General features: G+C 39.9%; 1 protein-coding gene across 1 annotated transcript in view; it reads right to left on the reverse strand.

The window, feature by feature from the left end:
- Positions 1 to 1,092: 1,092 nt before the first annotated feature.
- b4galnt4b (beta-1,4-N-acetyl-galactosaminyl transferase 4b) overlaps positions 1,093 to 21,113 on the reverse strand; it is a gene marked incomplete at both ends in the record, with an annotated part of 125,015 nt that continues 104,994 nt past the window's right edge. Inside the window, 11 exons of the mRNA XM_079840389.1 lie at positions 1,093 to 1,207; positions 1,375 to 1,501; positions 2,718 to 2,871; positions 2,953 to 3,025; positions 3,181 to 3,334; positions 3,821 to 4,170; positions 4,983 to 6,201; positions 7,311 to 7,384; positions 7,497 to 7,597; positions 8,350 to 8,459; positions 17,244 to 17,387. Coding sequence (XP_079696515.1) covers positions 1,093 to 1,207; positions 1,375 to 1,501; positions 2,718 to 2,871; positions 2,953 to 3,025; positions 3,181 to 3,334; positions 3,821 to 4,170; positions 4,983 to 6,201; positions 7,311 to 7,384; positions 7,497 to 7,597; positions 8,350 to 8,459; positions 17,244 to 17,387 — 2,621 coding nt within the window. The remainder of the gene's footprint in view (positions 1,208 to 1,374; positions 1,502 to 2,717; positions 2,872 to 2,952; positions 3,026 to 3,180; positions 3,335 to 3,820; positions 4,171 to 4,982; positions 6,202 to 7,310; positions 7,385 to 7,496; positions 7,598 to 8,349; positions 8,460 to 17,243; positions 17,388 to 21,113) is intronic.

The following is a 21,113-nucleotide window of genomic DNA, read 5'->3' on the forward strand; positions in this document are numbered from 1 at the left end:
ACTATATATATATATATATATATATATATATATATATATATATATATATATATATATATATATATATATTATATATATGTACTCTGTTAATTATTATTTATATATAAATACACACACATTCATGTATATATTTAAGTATATATTTTTATATATAAAAATAATATTTTTTTCTTAAATATATACATGCTTGTGTGTGTATTTATATATATATAATAATTAACAGAGTACACACACATATATTGTGTAAACACAAACTTTCATTTTGGATGCGATTAATCAAGATTAATCTTTTGACAGCCCTAATATATATATATTATATATTTGAGTAATGTTTTTCTTAAAAAAATATATGTATATATAATGGGGGACAAATTGACCCAGTAATGAATGAACATGATTAGTATCCAGCAATAAATAGAAGCTCACTTACTTTATCAAATTAAGTATGGGTCAGAAAGTGATATACAATAGAAAGGTTCATGCATCTGTTAGATGCACGTGTATGCCCCCGTGTGGTGATTAGTAGGACTATGCTGAAATAATATCTGAACAAGGCTCATTTTAATCAACTTTATTTATTCTTTAAAATAAGAAATTTTAACATGGAAAAAAGTAAATACCTAAATCCTCTACAAACAATTTCACAGAAATTATCCCTTCATCAAAACTTGTCTGGATTACTGTCTAGCACTCTTTATATTTTGGCACCCTCTATTATAAGCACTTTGAATAAACCTCCACTATTTTAAACTACTCAGTAAGTTTGAAATAAAGATACAAATATTGGACAACCCCATCTCTTCACATTTCTTTTAAATTTTAAGATTTAAAATGTATCATGTGCAAGTGCCTTCAATTATCCACTGTTTGCCCCTGGTGTCCCCATAGATTCATATTTTACCCATCAATTAAAAGCTAAATGAACTTTGGCAAAGCCCTTAAGTAAAATCTTGTTTATCAAAGTCCAATGCTCACATCAAATACAGTGTGGCAGGCCCATGCTCCGATGTAAGAGCGTCATCTGGGGCAGAAATTACCACCACGCACACACAGCCAGCCAGAAACAACAGCAGCGATCTCTGTGCTCGTCTCTTATCCTTGAGATGGTCTTTTAATAGGAATGTTCCACATGCCCCGCTTGGAGTGAAAATAGTGGTAAAAGTTCCTCAGTCGCAGTCTTTCTACCTCTAGTCCATTCTGCAGAACCCTGAGAGAAGAGCACAGATGTGATGGAGGAAGATTGCATCATAACAAGGACACTTTAAAATAAAGTGTAACCAGATTTTTTGGTTATTAAATGGGATATTAAATGGGACCTTATTGTACAGTGTTACCAAAGCAAATTGGCATTCCCAATAGAAAGAATGCATTTACCTGTCTAGCAGCTCCCAGTCTTCTCCTCCCCAGCGGTCTTTAAACTCCTCTGTGTTCATTCCACCAATCTTATCAAAATCCGATTTATAAATTCCAAACAAGCCAAAACCATTCACTTCCCAAAAGCCTGTGTGTAAAAATTGGAGAAAGAAGGTAAATGTACACAGACAGTGGCATTTCCTCAGTCTCTTAAAAATGTATTCTAAACAAATTGATCAGAAACATGCATTTCATACCAATGTACATAAGCTAGATGCATATATTGTATTGAATGTACTTTATATTGAGTTTCTTTAACTATGTACTATTTAAATGAATGATTTGATGCAATGCACTTATTGTGTACATGTTTTTGCATTGTACTTATATTAAAAAAGAATACCTGCATGTAGCTGTAATTAATATCTATAATACACTGTTGACCCTTCCTTTACACCTTAACACACCATTAAACCTAACCATACCACCAAACCTGTCCCTAACCTTACCTGTATCCCACCTCAATAGCAGAAAGAGTGTTTTGCAATACAAAATGAACACAATAAGTACATTTTACTTATTTTTTGATGTAAGTGCATAGTAGTTAAGGTAAGTGTGACCAAATTCTATTTGAAAATGCATTCATTTGCGGCCCTATGTGAGGGAAATTACTTTAAAAAAAGCCAAAGTCAACGGACAGCCTGACGCATATATTGGCATATATCAGAATGAATATTCAAATTGAGTAACATTATTAGTTTTTGAAAAAAAAATATGTCTGACAAAAGCAAATAAATTAATTAAAAAATTATAAATTGAATTAGCCTCCGTATAAGGGGGATGCAACATTCCAAAAATCAGCTTTTAATAAATCACATATCAACCCTGCTTGTAGTAAAACACAACTGGTTCCTAAACCAACCCATCTGCTATTTTAGATTTTCAAAAAAGATAATTCTGTATGATTTATAAGCATGTTTCCTCATCGGGACCAAACAAATGTCCCCACAAGGTCAAAATTTACTGGTATTTCTATACTTGTGGGTCCCCATAACGTAGGGAATACCAGGGCCACACACACATACATGCACGCACGCACGCCCGCACACGCACACACACTCATACATTTCTTGTTTTTGATTGTATACTTTTATTCACCAAGGTGTAATAAATTGATTAAAAAAACCCATAAAAATTAAATTGACAGGCATTATGTCTAAAGCAGAGCAATATGACTCCATTTAAATACAAACAGGATTTGCGAGAAATAGAATCAGACACATTATGCACAACTGGTGTTTAAGCAAATGTGTTTTGTATGTGTTTAGCAGCTGTCTCTAAATGTGTCTATGTATATATCTTACCATCAGGCTCCAGAGGTGAGCTGCCACAGTCCAGTCTCATGACGATGGGTGCGAAAGCCAGTCTGCCTTCCACACAGTGCTTCCTAATGGTTTCCAGGATATTGTGAGGGAAGTGGATGTGCAGGTCACACAGGAACACTATGCTGTGACTGTCCTGGAATACATGTTATCATCAGTGTTACTGTGTTGACTCACATATACTGTAAATACCAAATCTGAATTTTTTTTTTCTTACCTCTATGTTGTCCACACCCATCTGTAAACCAGACGATCTCTCGAAGTTCCCTTCACGTCTCAGATACTCATACCTACACACACAGAGCCAAGTACAGAGCAAGTACAAACAGTTTGTGTGCCCAACAACAGGACTCACATGAAGGCAGGGATCTTCTAAAAGACATATGCAGGGACTCTGCCCCCGCAGGTTCTTAGCCAAAAGTGGAAATAATAACTCAGAATTCACCTGGGCACAGTGCTCTCTTTCAGTGCCTGCTCCACATCCATGTCATCGCTCTGGAAGTCTACGATGATCACGCTGAAATTCTCGTCCTTTGTCTCACGGTGCAGGAGCTCCATATCCGAGATAAACTGCTGCACCCAGCGAGCCTGATTCTTTACTGCCACAGAAGACAACTCAAATGAGCGGCTATGAAACTGTAAGATGTAGTCTTTTATGAAAGGCTGAATTTATTATGTATTCAGAAATACAGTAAAAACATGAATATTGTGAAATATTATGACAAGTCAAAACAACTGTTTTCTGTGTTAATATACTATGTTAAAATGTAATTTATTCCCATGATGGCAAAGCTGAATTTTCAGCACAAGTTACTTCAGTCTTCAGTGAAATCAACCATGATTTTCTGGATAATTTGAAAAATAAAAAGTTCACAAAAATAACTTTACTGTCATTGCTGATCGATTTAATATTACTATTGATCAATAAAAGTATTAATTTATTTTTTACAAACCTGACTGACCCTAAACTTTTGAAACATAGTGTATCAGATTATGGCTATACTTTAAATGATCATTAACATTTACAAAGTCAGTACTCTTCCAAAAAATGTGTATAAACAGGAATTCTTATTCGTTATAAATACCTGGTACAACAAAGTGTACCATCACATCATGTCTCCATTCTAACATGGCTGGCTGGCAGAGCAGGGGTTTGGCCCAGCTGGTGCTCCAGAGTGTGGTGTTGTGTGTTTGGGTACTGGAGCCGCTGGGCAGTGGTTTTTTGGAGGGTGTATGGTGGGACGAGGGCATAGTTCCCTCTCTGCTCTCAATTCCCTCTTCATGTCGACTGCGGTGCAACAGCAGATAAATGTAGTCAGACAGGCGCACCACTCTTTTTCCTCCCTCCATCAACAATAGTTCCACCAAATAACGGTTTCCCCTGGCTGAATCTCTCCGCTTCTCTATATTAACAATTCGGACCAGAGTGTAGATCCTGATAGAGAGGCAAAAAGAAGAAACAGTAAGAAAGAGAGAGAGAGAGAGAGAGAGAGGTACTGTAAATAGAGTGAACTTCAATGAGACAATGAGGAATTATGTGCATGTAAAATATAAGCATATACTGTAACATCACACATCATATGTTTAATCTAGTTGTGTCAGAAGTAATAAAGCTTTCCCATTTGTTATTTGATAAAGTTGCATAAAGCGATCCGCTGAGAGAATGCTTAACAGCAGGAGCGTTCATACTGTACACTCGAGCTGCAGGCTCAGCAGGAACAACCCACACATATATTTAAAGGGGTCATGTTTTTCGTTTCTTTTTTAATAATTTGTTTTTATTTCACTGTGGTCCATATTAAAAGTAAAGGTCTCTTCACCTAAAATAGTCATAATTTATTTTGTTTAAAAATGTGTTATTTTGTATGCCTTCTGAATATTCATAGTATTAAAAGGGCAGTTTTTTTTCATTTAAATGCTGTCTTGCATGAGGGGGAGGTGTCAACAACTAAAATAATTCTCATACAATGGTGAAAACGTGTATATACAGAATTAATATGGACACCTCTTTTGGTGAAAAAATAATAATAATGGTTTAAAAAAATTGCATGCACTTTTATGTTGAAAGGTTCTGTCTACTATTTGAAAAAAATGGACTAATAATTAACCAGTACATTCTTCAAAATCCTACTGGTTTAGATCAACATGAGGGCAGGTAAATATTGACAGAGTTGTTATTTTTGTGTGACTATCCTTTAAGCATCTTCATTTGCATTTTAACATGGTTTAGCACCAGCATCCTCTCACCCTCCATTCCGCTCGTTCAGCCTCTCCATGTACTGTGAGATCACATCAACCACCTCGTTCTCGGCAAGCTGCAGATTTCCTGAGATGTTACACCTCAGGTCGTTCCAGTCTGACCTCAGCAGCTCAAAGTCCACAGGGTTCACGCTGAAGGTGCGCTGCCAGTTGATGGCCTCCTCTGTCAAAGGTGGCCTCACTTCGGCCTCCTCATAACTGTACTCGGACATCTCTCCTTCTTCAAAACCCCTGCTCTGAGGAGCCATATCCGATCCCTCTGGCATTTCCGAGATATTTGTTGGCTGCACCTCCGGAGGCCGGCTGTTCTCAGATGAGTTTAGCCCAGGGTGGCCTCTCTTTTCTGATCTTAATGGAGGCAAGCTGTCTGGATCTGATATGAAGGTGGTGGGGTCGCCCTTATTATGAGGCCCAGGCTCTGTAGACAAGGAAGGATGGATGTGCTTTAACAGGGCAGTTTGGGTGGAAGTCTTATGCCCCATTAAGGAGAAGTTCGGCCATGGGAGAGAAGAAGCAGCGTGTGTTTTTAAGAACGTCCATTTTGAACTTAAATCCACAAGTCTCTTGGTTTTTCTAGATTGATAAAGGAAGACACCAGGAAACACTTCCACAGGAGGCTTTGGTCTGCTTACTGGTGGAAGAGGTCTAGTGATGTAAATTTTCTCTTTCTCCACACTGGTCCCAACCACAGGCTTGCCTGCGCTACCTAAAATCCTATTAGCCAAAACATAGAGAGGGGACTTTTGAGGAAGCTTAAATGGGGATCGTCCCTTCATAGTTGGACTAGCAGTTTCTCTAAGTTTACTCTTGTTTGGCAGTCCCATGTCAGGGAGTTGCCATGTTAATGAACGCCCTCTTTGAACCGGTGCTGGTGTTTGGGTGTCCCCGTGCTCCTCGCTCGCTCCCGTCTGCTCATTTAGAGACCCACTTTGAGACTCTAATGCACCTGCACTACCCTTTGCCTTTCTTTGTCCTATTTCTGTCATTCCATCATCCACCACCAGAGAGTGTTTCCCCCCTTTAGTTCTTTTACTCCTTTCTTTTAACTGATTGTATAGCCTCTCTTGCTGTAAGCGGTAGCTCTTTGAACCCCTTTCTAATCTATCAGGTTTTGAGGAGGCTGTAATCCTTGCCATCTGATAGGGTGGACTGGTCCTCCTGACTGGCTGGTCCTCTGGGTCGACACCCTCTTCCTCCTCCAGGAAATCTGTCAGAAGAGATCCCTCATCAAACTAAAGCCCTTTAAATAATTCATATAATCTGAAATGAGAATTGCTTAATGACATGATTAAAGAGTCAGTAACATGTGTTGCTGTGTTGATCTACGGCTAATCATGATCATTTCCAAGCTTTCCAATAATGCTGTTGCACACAGCATATTGCAGCTGTCCAAATTTTGTGGTAATTTTTGACCTACAATGCACTTGAAGAATTATATATGAGATGAGCCAGTCATTAGGGAAACTGCACCAGCACAAAAAGGCACATTGTTATTTTTATCCTCATATATTCAAACTGTACTAGGGGTGCAATATGCTGGTATTGACGATAAGCGTAATATCAAAAAAAAAGAGGAGAGAGAGAAAAGTAATATTATCATCATTTTAAAACTACGCATATGATAATATCTTAAATAACCCAGTACTAGTGTCTGTTTGACACTCCAACGTAGTAAGTGGCGGTACTGCACCCTAACGCTGGCTGCCACCTGTCATAACATGGGGGGGAGGGGGGTGAAACAACGACACAGTGTGAAGCTATTGCTGCACAAAATCATGTCAAAGGAGATGACAGACAGAAAAAGCAAGACTCTGTCTGCACCCAAAAAAGTTAGCTCGCCAGTGAGGAATTTTTTTTAGATTCTGTAAAAAGACGGGATATTCAACACAGCACTCTTTTGGTCTTTTTATAGTTTACATAGTGTGATTCATTGGCCAAAATTGAATCATGAAATAAAGTTGAATATAGCTATCACGATGATATTGTCACCACAATATTTTAGGCATGATAATTGTGTAGTGAAAATCTGATATTGTGCCATAATATTGTACATTATTATATTTCTTTAAATCAGTGACAATCAAATGGTATCCTTAACATAAACTATGTAATGATCCTAATAAAGTTGGTGGCCAACTGTTTTATTTACTCTTCAAAGGCCATTTCTACTCGCATTTGGCGTCTAGCCTGTGTTAATTTTGAACCTTGAGAACACATATGTCGCTTGGCTCATTACAGATGTCATGGTGAGATTTTAAAGAGAGGAAACAGCTGCTGAATTCTTATCTGTTATTAAGATCCCAGCTGAACACAGACCATCAGGTTTGGGGAAGAAAACAGGCTGGTCATCCTCCTCCTCATCCATCTTCATGTACTTATAGAAGCCAAATCTATATGACAATTCAAAAGAATGACAGGGCCATGCTTAACTTTTCATTTATGTATTTATTTATTTATTGACCGATTGCCTAATTTCTAGTCATGATGAATAGGGATTCATACTTTTCTAAGTAGACAGGGGACTCTCGATAGAAGCATTTGTTCTTTTTCTCCATATGGGTAAGTCTGGTGAAGTCATTGGGATATACATAGGAAAGGTAGACCTGGTTGAGAACACATAACAATAAGAGAAAATTGGTCAAGATTTTTGGTATATGCATTTAACAAAATATTACACCAAAGTGTATCAAATAAGACAATCAGAAGAACTAAAAACAGTGACTGTAATTGGATAGCATGAGATTTAACAGATGTGTTGAACAGTAATGGCCAAAAGAGGGCACTGTTTGCTCTAAGCTCAGAAATATCTTAAAAGAAAGCAGGTCAAGTGCCACTACATCAGTGGTTCTCAAACTTTTTGGGGGGATCACTGTCCAAGACAATATTCAAAGGCCAAGATATTTGTGGCTGTAAGGAAAAAGCTGCTTATTTACAGAAAATAGGAGTGGCGCACTAAAAAACTGTTCATTAAAAAGGTTCTTTGTTGGCATCTATGGTTCCACAAAGAAACTTTAACATCAACGGAACCTTTATATTCAACAAAAGGTTCTTTATAGTGGAAGAAGGTTCTTTTTTTTAAGCCATCTTGCAGCCCCCTCGGAAGTGTGCTGAGGCTCCCTAGTGGGTCCCAGGCCCCTGGTTGAGAACCACTGCACTAGGTATGTGAAAATTAAAATTATTTTTCAATATCCTACTTCTTATAAAATTTAACTCTAACATTTAAAAAAATAATAATAACAAGTTTAATTTAAAAATACATCTTTCTAACAGCTAAAAACCAGTAGCAAACATTCTGTCAGCTGTATTGGCAATAAAAAAACACAGAGAGTGTGCTTATTGAGACTATTGTACTTACAAACTGCAGGCCTTGATAGCGTGCGATAGGGAAGTCCTTCACCACATACGTAGGAGAGTAGACACAAGATGGCAGAACATTCTCCAGCCTGGACCGATCTATCATGGGAACTAGGGCAACAAATACATCATGAAATGGGACAATTCACAAATTTTGATGACACAAATAGCTGCTCAGCACAACATTTTTTCCCTTCATCTAATTTAAAAATGTATTACAAAAAAATCAGCTGGTTTACAGATACCCAATGGCTTCCATTCATCATTATTAGCTTGCGCATTTACACCCACAAAATGCACCTCAGTTCTGACTGTCGCACATTCAGTGGTGCTGCTCCTAACAAGCTGACATTCTATATCTACACCACCATATGGACCTACCTGTTATGTTCTGTGTAATTGCACTAGAGGGCACTAGTGAGTACAAGGGGGGAGAAGAGGAGAGAGAAAGAAGAAAGAAGCGAGATAGTCATGGTTAATGTGTACTCGTACAGTAGTGTGAAATAAAGAAGTTAAAATCAATATACTTACCTCGTCTTTATACTGAAGTACTTACATAGTCTTACGGGACACAACATTGGCGACGATGGCGAGTCTTCCCACACCTGCTCCGTTCCTGCCATGTGCTTCTGATCCACCGATACCCTTCTGCACGTGGAAACGAATTTTCGAGAACTACATGCTGGCTATTAACGCGTCAGGAGATTCCTGGACACCTGCCCGAAGACGCGCAGTCCTTTTACATTGCTTGGGGACAGAAGGACAACGTATTTTTTACACCTTGCAAAATACGGGTACGACTTATGACGACGCAATGTCCGCTTTGGAAGCGCATTTCGTTCCGAAAGTCAACGTTGTTGTTGCACGTCACCAGTTCAGACAGAGAGCTCAACGTGCGGATGAAACGATTGCACAATACACTTCAGCGCTACGAGAATTGGCAGTCAATTGTGCTTATGGTACAGTAGAGGAAGAAATGATCCGGGATCAGCTCATCGAGAAAGCGTACGCTACAACAGTGCGCGAGAAACTTCTAATGGATCAGCCCGCTTCGTTGGAGGCTGCTGTAACTGTTGCATGCCAGATTGAACAAGCCTTACACAACGCGAATTTACTTCGAGATATTGCTCCGGTACAGGCGGTGAGTTCAAAGACTTCTCATTACCGATCGACTACAAAGGACAGACCTAAAACTACTACTAAGCCTACTGCGTCACAGCGTACTTGTTACAGATGTGGCTCTAATAAGCACTTGGCAAATGCATCGGATTGTCCAGCATCTAAAGCTAAATGCAATTCATGTGGCAAACCAGGACATTTTGCGAAAGTATGCCGTTCGACAACTTCCGTGCGTGCAGTTCTGCCCGAAGTACAAATATGCAATATGAACTGTGTAAATTCTGATGACAGGATTAAGTGTTGTGTGCACATTTCTACTGACACAGGCCAGTATAGGGAGATCGAGTTTGTCGTGGATACAGGCTCTGCAGTTTCGATTTTGCCAGAGACTTTGTACAGGCATTATTTCAGTACATCTCCACTGTCTGCGCCGAGTGTTCAATTGGTCACGTACATGAGAGGACACATTCCAGTTATAGGATGTCTCACAGCTAATGTGTCATTACATGGAGTATCTGCTACCGTTTCACTCTACGTTGTGGAAAACGGAACTGCCTTATTAGGCATGGATGTTCTTAAAGCACTGAAATGTACAATTAGCCATGACTGTACTGTTACTGTTTCTACTACCTCTGCTTCAGTACACAGTGTTGCAAACGCTGACCCCGTGGGGTGTGTGAAGGGCTTCGTGCACAAGGTCAAAGCTCGTGATGATGCAGTTCCAGTTCAACAAAAACTCAGACGACTTCCCTTTTCTGTGCGTAATGCAGTTTCAGAGGAACTACAATCTCTGCTGAATCAAGGGATTATTGAGCGAATCGATGCTTCCCCCTGGGTTTCACCAATAGTAGTCACTACAAAGAAAGGAGGGAAAATCAGACTGTGTGTTGACCTTCGAGAACCGAACAAAGCACTAATAGTTGACACACATCCATTACCCCACATGGATGAGCTGTTGAGTGAGTTAAGGGGTGCAGCTATATTTTCAACTATTGATCTAACATGCGCGTACCATCAACTACCCTTACATGCTGACAGCCGTGACTACACTGCCTTTATTACGCATGAGGGTCTTTTCAGATTCTGTCGTGTTCCTTACGGATTAGCTTCGGCTCCTTCAGCATTCCAGAAAATGATGGAGACGGTGCTAAAAGGCGTTCCAGGCGTGAGAAACTATTTGGACGATATAATAGTCTATGCCACTTCACAGATTGAACATGACAAAACTCTCCACACTGTCATTTAGAAACTGACAGATGCTGGTCTGACACTGAATATGCAGAAATGCACATTCAACCGAACGTCCCTCAAATTCCTGGGTCACGTGATCTCAAAGGAAGGAATTCTACCAGACACTGCTCACATCGAAGCTATAGTCGATGCTCCTACCCCACATGATGTCTCGTCTCTTCGTTCATTCCTTGGATTGATCTCGTGGTATAGTAAATTCTTCCCAAACTTTGCCACGGAGGTGGAACCGTTACGTGCTCTCCTGAGAAATGCTCCTGAAACTTTGTTTGAATGGACTGCAGAAGCAGACCGCTGTTTTAACAAACTGAAAGCTGTGTTGGTGGAGAGCCCAGTGCTTGCACTTTTTGACCCTTTACTTCCTACTATTGTGTCAACTGATGCTTCGGACTATGGTCTTGGGGGAGTACTGACACAACTCCATGCAGATGGTGTAGAACGCACGGTTGCTTTCGCTTCACGTACGCTTAGCGCGGCCGAGAGAAAATACTCTACAGTGGAAAAAGAGGCTTTAGCTTGCGTGTTTGCTGTTGAGAAATGGCGCCCGTACTTATGGGGTCATCACTTTACGTTACGTACGGACCACAAAGCATTAACTACCTTGCTGGCTACAAAAGGAATCGGACGTGCTGGAATGAGAGTAGCCAGGTGGTCAGCCCGGTTGCTGTGTTTTTCGTATGACATTGAATACCGCCCTGGCGCTCAAAACCAGGCCGCAGATTGCTTATCAAGAATACCCTTACCAGTGACGACTGAACTCACGGAAGAACCAGAAATGGTTGCCGCGGTCTTTTCCGGGTTACGTTCTGTGTCCATGGAGGACTTTACAAAAGCTTCTGAATCTTGTCCTGAGCTGAGTGTACTTAGAACGCAAATACTGAAGGGCTGGCCGCACAAAAAGAAGGATGTAGATCCAGCTCTATCATCATTTTTTTTCATTCGTGATGAACTGTCCATATACAACGGATTGATCATGCGAGGTGAACATCGAGTCATTGTTCCTGTCGCTCTTCGTTCAAATCTGGTGAAACTGGCTCACGAAACACACCAAGGTTTGGTCAGAACCAAACAAAGGTTACGTGAACTGTACTGGTGGCCGAAAATGGATTCGTTGGTTCACTCAGTGATTTCAACCTGCCTTACTTGTCAACTCAATGACAAATCTGCAAAAACTGCGCCTGCTCCATTACAACCTGTAGATTTGCCGGATGGACCTTGGCAAAAACTGGGTCTTGATATCGTCGGACCTTTTGAACATGCTGCATCAGGCTGTCGTTTCGCAATTTCAGTGGTGGACTATTACAGCAAATGGCCAGAAGTAGCTTTTTCTTCACATGTCACTACTGAGGTTGTTACTTCTTTCTTACACTCTGTGTTTGCACGAGAAGGAAACCCTTTGTTTATCGTTACAGACAATGGACCTCAGTTCCTATCTTCAGCTTTTTCGGATTTCCTTTCTGAACGTGGTATCAAACACCTACGTACAAGTGTGTATCATCCACAAGGAAATGGTGCAGTTGAACGCTGGAACAGAGTGCTGAAAGAGTGTATCTTATCTGCGGAGCAAATGAGAAAAGCGTGGAGACCGTCAGTAGTCGAGTTTCTTCAGAGTTACCGTGCTACTCCTCATGCTACTACCGGTGTATCCCCATCTGAACTTTTGCATAACCGGAAAATGAGAACGAAGGTAGACATTTTTCCTGTGAGGGGGAAAAGTGACAAATGTGCTGGTGTACGAGATGCTGTCAAGGAAAGACAGGAAAAAAGTAAGAAATACACAGACAGGAAGAGGAGAGCCAAACCTGTTTCTTTCAAGGTGGGGGAACAAGTAAGAATCAGAAAGCCAGAGCATGTTCCTAAAGGAAGTCCTAAGTATACTTTACCGTTGTCGATTCGAGAAAAGATTGGACCAAGTTCATTCTTGCTTAGCGATGGAAAGAAATGGAATGGACTGAGACTGACTAAATTTCCAGATCAAACTGAGAAAACTGTCCAGGGATCAAAACCGCCTGCTCAAAGCTGTCCAATCACTCCCAGGAGGAGTGAAAGAGTCGTTAAACCACCAGTGTGGATGAAAGACTTCATAAAGTAGAAGTCTAAAGACAACATGATTGTGAAAAAGTATTGTGAAAAAAAAAAAAAAAAGGTGAAAATCACATGTACTTGTTCTATTCTGTTAAAGTACTGGATTGGTATTTAGAGTGATATGTCTAATTAATGCTGTTTAGGTTAATCAAGAGATTTGAAGTTTTACAATTGTTATGCTGATGTCTTAAACAACATATTGCCTTATGGGTTACATACTGAATAAGTCACCTACTGACTTTATGTAAGGGGGGAATGTTATGTTCTGTGTAATTGCACTAGAGGGCACTAGTGAGTACAAGGGGGGAGAAGAGGAGAGAGAAAGAAGAAAGAAGCGAGATAGTCATGGTTAATGTGTACTCGTACAGTAGTGTGAAATAAAGAAGTTAAAATCAATATACTTACCTCGTCTTTATACTGAAGTACTTACATAGTCTTACGGGACACAACACTACCAATGCACTGCAAAGCTTCCACACAAGCAATTAAACATTAGCACGTCAGCAACCCACTGTCTAAGAAAGCTGGCTGCTTGTTTTGTTCACCAACCGCAGCCATACATACACATAACAGTGATATATATATATATATATATATATATATATATATATATATATATATATATATATATATATATATATTTATTTATTTATTAGGGACGCAACAATACAGTTAGTCCACGGTTCAATTCATACCTTGGTTTTATAACCACGGTTTTTGGTTCCGTTCCGTTCCGTTCCGTTCTGATGGCTTGTCACATCAGTTTTTTGCTATTTTATTCTTAAGCGACAGGAACAGCAAGAGGTTAAGGAGAAAAAAGACTATTTTTTATTGCAATACTCTTTCTTTATTTAAAGAATTGAAAAACCTTACTTAAACTTAAAACTTTACTGTAAATAATGACATCATTTTAGAGGTGAACTGTTTTAGAGGAGAGCATGTTCACTAGGCTGCGCTGCTGTCAATTTAAGATCTGCATGCATCTAATATACAGACACACGCCGGTTTTACTTTCACTTTAGACATAACCGACTGTGTTTATGTTAACCATGTGTGTGTTTGACAGTATTAGCGCATTAAGACGACTACTTAGTCCAGTAATCACGTGTTTGACAGGCGTTTAGTGCGCGCGCTAAAAAAGAAAAGCTCATTTTAAAACCGTGCAAAAGCACGCGAATGAAATGTTTAACCGGCAAGCCTTTAAAACGCCTGCAAATAATGAACTTTCGTGATTGTGAATATTAACTATAGTGATCCGTGATTATAACTCTACCACTAACGTGTGATGTGAATGTATGTCGCGTTGTTCAGTATTGGCATGGAGGCAAACGATAGAATTTGTAGAAAAATAATTAATTAAATGCAAAACCAAAAAACGCAATTCATAAGCGCCTATTGAACCGTGAATGCCGTACCGAACGGTTCAATATTATATTGAGAATTGTGGCATCCCTAATATATATATATATATATATATATATATATATATATATATATATATATATATATATATATATATATATATATATATATATATATATATATATATATATATATATATATATATATATATATATATATATATATATATATATATATATATATATATATATATATATATATATATGTATACACATACAGAATATGTCAGGAAAAACTTATATTTCAAATAAATGCTGTCCTTTTAAACTTTCTATTAATCAAAGAATCACCCTCCCAGTTGCAACAACTCTTCTCTGCTGCGTTCCACTCCACTTTTAGACCCGTAAGTTTGTTCGCAAGTGAAGGGCATAATAAAAACTAAGTGGAACACAGCAGTCCTCTCTGATTATGTGTTCACCAGCACAAGGGTGGGACAATAATCTCTCTGATCCAGCAACCTGTCAACTCACAGGAGATTGTTTGCTGGCTGTGGTGTTGGATCCCACCACTTCGGTCTAGTTTTGTTTTGATTTTGTGTCGGGATTCGGACGTTCATGCTCCGTGTGTTTGTACTGTTACGTCTTGTCTAATTTTACCGTGCTTCAGATGAGATGTTAAACCGAGGTCCTGACTCTGTTGTCATTAAAAATCCCAGGATGTCCTTCGATAAAGAGTAGGGGTGTAACCCTGGCATCCTGGCCAAATTTGCCCATTGGCCCCTGTCCATCATGGCCTCCTAATCATCCCATATATATATATATAGCACTTATCATTCTATTCATTTTCTGTTTGTTTATTTATTAATAATTAAAAAAAAATTGTTCTGTCCTATGTGTTCTGTGCTAGATTAACTGAGACTTGTTAAATGACTAAATGTAAATGTATATATACAATTGGGTTCATCACTCTGTCTCCTCTCCACCAGTCAGCTGGTGTGTGGTGGGCGTTCTGGCGCAAAATGGCTGCCGTCGCATCACCAAGGTGGATCACCCCCACGCATCACCCCCTTCTATGTAAAGCGATTTGAGTGCCTAAAAAGCGCTATATAAATGTAACAAATTATGTTATGTTTTGTCTTGTGCTGTGTTGCATGCAGCTTGTGTTTTTCACTGGCTGCGTTCTTTCATGTTGTCGTGTTTTGTGTGAACATGTGGCTTATGAGTTCTTATTAGCCGTGTTCATGTCTTGTTTTTTGTTTGTTTTTTTGAGCACATGGCTTGTGATTTGTGTTTGCTGGCCATGTGCTCGTGTTTTTGTCATGTTTTGGTGTTAGACTCTCCTGTCTATTGTCTTAACCCCGCCCATCTTGTTACCTGATTATTGGTTGAGTTGCCCCACTTGTCCTTCCTCATTACCTGCCTTGATTGCTCCCTATTTATTCTCCTTGTGTTTGCAGTCCTGTGCCAGATCATTGTCTAATGTTTCCCTGAAAGTCTAGCAAAGTCAAAGCCCAGAACTATTCCCTTGATGAGCCCATTAGCATTTGGAGGATTTTTAGGCATGGAGCATCTGTCTTTTGAAGGGTTTGTGGAGTTCCTAGCCCGCAGTGGGAGGCAGTCAGCACTGTAGCAAGAGGTGCCGTCTCATATGGTGCACACCCTTACTCCTTCAGACAGTGAAACCTCCAGTTCTCCAACCACCTCCTGCCCGAGGAGGAGAAAAAAGTCCACCACTAGCCTTGCTGCAGCTCCCCCAGTAGTGGCCAGAAGTGCTGCAGTGCCCTCTGAGGTGGTAAGTGCCCTCATAAACGGAGTAAGAGGAAAGCTTCCTCTGCCTCACCCGACTCCAGAGCCCATTGCCGGCCGAGCCTGCCATGCCACGCCGGCCCTGTCCTGCCGGCTCCGCTCAAGCTTGTGGCATCGCCCTGGCCACACTTTATTGTGTTGTTTCCCGCTGCAGGTCTCTACAGCGAGGCTCCAACGTGACTGGGATCCTGGCTGAGGGCCAGGGCAGAGACTGGGGAACAAACCAGACGGGCTCCGACGAGTCAGGATTTCCCTGGGTCATTTTCTTTGATAACAGTGTTTTGCGAGATTGCGATGGACTGAGATGATAGCTTTTTAGGAATTAAGGGAGTGCACTTTGCGCGCATTCTGTCACCCCAAACCATGCTCTTGCTTGCTTTAACGTTAAATTACTTGAAACTGTTTCATGGGCGTATAGAAAAAATCTATTTATACTTTTATGCAAGCTTTTGCGGGCAGGAGAGGGACAAAACATGAATGTTGTGGGAGGGAGCGGGAGAAGGTAACGTATATTTTTGCAGGAGCGGGACAGAATCCTGCGCGAGCGGGAATGAAAAATCCGTCCCGCACAGGTCTCTACCTCGCTGGTTTGTCTCCCAGCTCCATCCTGGCCCTCAGCCAGGACTCCAGACCCGCCTATGCCTCCCTGCTGATTCTGGCTTGGCTCCCCTCCCTCTGGGTTGTGTCACTTCGATCTAACGTTTTGTTTGAGCACACGGCTTGTGATTTGTGTTCGCTGGGCATGTTTCCTTGTGCCATGTGCTCTCCTGTTTATTGTCTTAACCCTGCCCATTTTGTTACCTGATTATTAGGTAATTTGCCCCACCTGCCTTATTTTCTCCCTATTTACTCTCCTTGTTTTTTTCAGTTCTGTGCCAGATCGTTGTCTAATGTTTCCCGTTGTGTGTTTCCCTGATGTTTTCCCCCCTGGGGTAGGTTTTTTTTATTTTTATTTTTTTATTAAAGAGCCCATAATCTGCAGTACTGAGTCCTCGCCTCATCCCTTACCCCAACCCTGACAGTACTAGGAAGATTAAAGGCCGTAGTATGGTTGCATCAAAACTGCATCCATGGTACGCATAAGAGATTTTCAAAAACATGTAATTTTTTTTTTACTTTTAAACATTAGTGTTTATGATATACATTTTATATCAATTATTTTATTAAGCAAAGAGTATATTAAGAGGCTCAGTTTGATCAGGTGAATAGATCATTCACAACTAAGAATAGTGAACTGAATCTGTGAATTTGCATACACACCATTGGGAATACTCACTCTTGTAGAAGGTGTCTCGTGGATCTGGTTTGAGCATGTCTGCAGAATGTGTCTCTGTCCGGTGCTTAACCTGTAAAGCGAGAGAGTGACTGGCCAGTGTCTGTGGGATGTGAAGAACACTGTTCATCTTTAGACTAGATTCATCTGTCAGAGACAGAGAAAAGAGAGAGAATAAGGACTGTGAGAGACATCATCTGAATTTAAATAAGCTTACAGAGTAACATTCAACAACCTGTGCTGTTTGTTTGGCAATACAGAAATGGTAGCATCATTGCTGGACAATATGGCTGAAAAATAAGTGAAGTGGCATACTTTATACCCCTAGTGTAGATGCTCTAAAAAATTTTTTTTAAAAACATTATATGTTTAAAACATAACTATCAGCATAACTATTTGAGTGACAAGTTGAAATTAAAAATAAACATGAATTTTAGAATTTCATGACCAATAGTACAAATACATGAATGATCCAAAAAGCATCTTGCATGTCAATGTAATCAATTATATCTGACCATCTGTACAAAGTCACATGATCAATGTCTCAACTGTAATAATTTGATTAGTGACCTAGAATGCAGAATCTTCATTAGTAATTTTGCAAATGGCTTCTTTGTTGTAATCCTAAAAATCTTAAAACAAATTTAACTTTTTGAATTTGAGTCCTAGATTTTCAACATGGTCCCACACGTTCAAAAAGTGTGTTAACATTATTTTTTTTTATGTGACAAATGGGCATTAACTTCCATTTACAAGTTTGGGGTCAGATATATTTTCTTTCCTCTGTGAAACTGATTGTTTTATTCAGCAAGGACACATTCAATTGATCAAATGTATCAAATGTTCTAAAGTTGACAGTTGATGCTCATGGACAGCCGACAGGAAACAAGACGCTTGGTGCTTGTCACCACAACTGCAAAGTTTAAAGTGACATTTTATTGACACAAAGCCAAAGCTGCACCAGAGAGGAGCTCTGACTGCATATTTTAGTACAGCTTTTATATGGCATTCCATCTTTACACTAAATCTGGAGCCAGTACAGACCCTCAATGAACATGTTGCTCTTCAACACTATCCACACTGCTGGGCCCCAAAATCAAAATCCAACCTTTACTTTTTGGTTGGATCAGGGTTTTTTTATTTATTTATTTATTTTTTAAATATGAATACTTCCCTAAGGCATAAAGAGATGCAACCAGGCTCACACACACTGCCCACGCTTTAAGACAATCCCTTAGTGATCAGTCTATGGGCACTGAAGCATGCAGGTGTGTGTGTGTGTGTGTGTGTGTGTGTGTGTGTGTGTGTGTGTGTGTGTGTGTGTGTGTGTGTGTGAGGGAAACTCTATTCATTACTGCTTATCTCCTGACGTTATGAGAGCTCACAACAGTGCCTGCTCAGCTAGCCGCTGATGAAAACACACTTTAATTAGTCCTATCAATCTACTGCAAATGTGTTACTGGGCAAGTATAAGTTATAGTCTGTCAGTCACTGATGGTAGAAATGCTGAAAGAAAGCACACAGCACTGACAGAGGGATGAAAAGAGAGAGTATAAACAGTTACAGTAACATCCAAGATGAAGACGAAGAACAAAGAGTTGTGTGATTATAGGCTGAAAGACTGCAAGCTTTGACTGATGTGTCCGTTGATGCTGTTGAAGCTTTAGTCATGGGCCATATGGCTTTATTGATTATTGAACAGACACTTTACAAGCACATTTAATTAGACATAAAATAGAAAACAAGCTCAAACAAGCTTTCTTCTTTTCTAGCTTGCTTCCTATTCTAATAAACCTGGCACTGTATATTACGAATATTGTTGATTCTTGTAAGTCGCTTTGGATAAATGCTTCTGCTAAATGCTTCTGCTAAATGCATGTACGTAAATGCATTTGTCCTATTGTTTGTAATTTGCACATCTTTGATCTTTTTGAAAAGAAAGTTCAAAAAGTGGGGAATACCCTTAAAGGTTTTTTTTGTATTTTGCCTACTCCTAAAAGGATCATTGTACACTATATTGCAAAAAGTATTGGGACACCCCTCAAAATCATTGAATTCAAGTGTTCCAATCACTTTCATGGCCACAGGTGTATAAAATCAAGCTCCTAGGCATGCAGGCTGCTTCTACAAACATTTGTGAAAGAATGGGTCGCTCTCAGGAGCTCAGTGAATTCAAGCGTGGTAGCTGTGATAGGTTGTCACCTGTGCAATAAGTCCATTCATGAAATTTCCTCACTACTAAATATCCCACGGTCAACTGTTAGTGGTATTATAAAAAAGTGGAAGCAATTGGGAACAACAGCAACTCAGCCACGAAGTGGTAGGCCACTTAAAATCACAGAGCGGGGTCAGCGCATGCTGAGGCGCACAGTGTGCAGAAGTCGCCAACTGCATAGTCAATAGCTACAATAGCTGAAGAACAGTGCGTAGAGAGCTTCATGGAATGGGTTTCCATGGCCGAGCAGCTGCATCCAAGCCTTACATCACCAAGTGCAATGCAAAACATCAGATGCAGTGGTGTAAAGCACGCCACCACTGGACTCTACAGATGTGGAGACATGCTCTTTAGAGTGACAAATCACACTTCTCTGGCTGCGTTTACACTTGGCATTAACATGCAAACTGTCTCCGGATGTTGTCCACATACACATTGAAAAGACAAGTGTAAATGCGTTTCCTGGTCCAGAGTTAGTCGAGGACGCATTGTGATCGGATCTCAGTGTAATGTAAACACAATCCAGCCATCTTATACGTACTACCGGTACATTCAGGAACTTAACTGTAAGTTTCATCACCACCCTTTTTAGGGGAAAATAAACTAGACTTCTCATAGACTTCAATACAAAATAGCGGCACAAAACAACGTCTGTACACAGCCGGCAGACGTGAATAACTTAAGAAATCACTAAGATTAAACCTGTCAAGTAATTATATGTCCAGCCTGCCTGCCAAGAGTGTGAAAAATACATCCATAAACTTAATTTGGTCAATTTAAAAACATGTCCCTTCATTCTCCCAACTTAAATTGACAGTTAAGTTTCCGGATGTGCCGGTAGTCTGAGGGCGACGTCATTTAAATCCCCGCCCACTCTGTCAGAGTGGCTGTCAGAAAAGCATGGACGGATGCAATTTTTAATCTTTTCATCATACAAGATTAAAGGAGCTGTATGTAGGACTGTGGCCAAAACTGGTACTGCAATCACTTTCAAATTACTGTTGAGCGGTGTGTCCCCTCTCCCCCTCCCCCTGACTCGAAGTTGCCAGATAGGCTGCAGGCAGCAGGAACGTAGGCTGCTACACGGAGCTTTCAATGGCAAGTGACGAGTCGTACACAGTAAGTTTTTTTTCTTTCTGTTAATTATGTTTATGCTTCAAGAGCGATGTTTTATGAAGTAATTATGAATCGCAAAAATTTACTAATGGCGATTAGCCAAATATAATCGTAAATATGAACGCTCGTATGTGACAGTACATTCCCACATGAAAAAATACTATAGTATATTATAGTAAAATTACAGCAAAGCAAAATAACATTAGCAATGGTCATACAGGTCAACTTGCAGCATGTTTTGTCCACTATATATGCGAAGAACAAATGAGGAATAATTTTTACCGAGGTAACGTTAGGCTACTGTCTCAAATCCGTTTTCACATTGCCATAATAGGCGTGCTAATGTTGTTTTCCTCAGCGTCCCAGCATAATGACAGAGAAACGGGCTCTGATAATGCATTACTAATGTTAGCAATGACGACTCGCCGTTTTTATTTACCAAACAATTCCTTAACGTTACCTTTTCAATTCAATGACCCACCTCCTCCATCTGCGCTAACCTAACATTACTTTGCACGAACATGCATAACTTTGTTCGAATA

This window comes from Gobio gobio, assembly GCF_949357685.1.
Source record: "Gobio gobio genome assembly, chromosome: 2".
NCBI lineage: Eukaryota > Metazoa > Chordata > Actinopteri > Cypriniformes > Gobionidae > Gobio > Gobio gobio.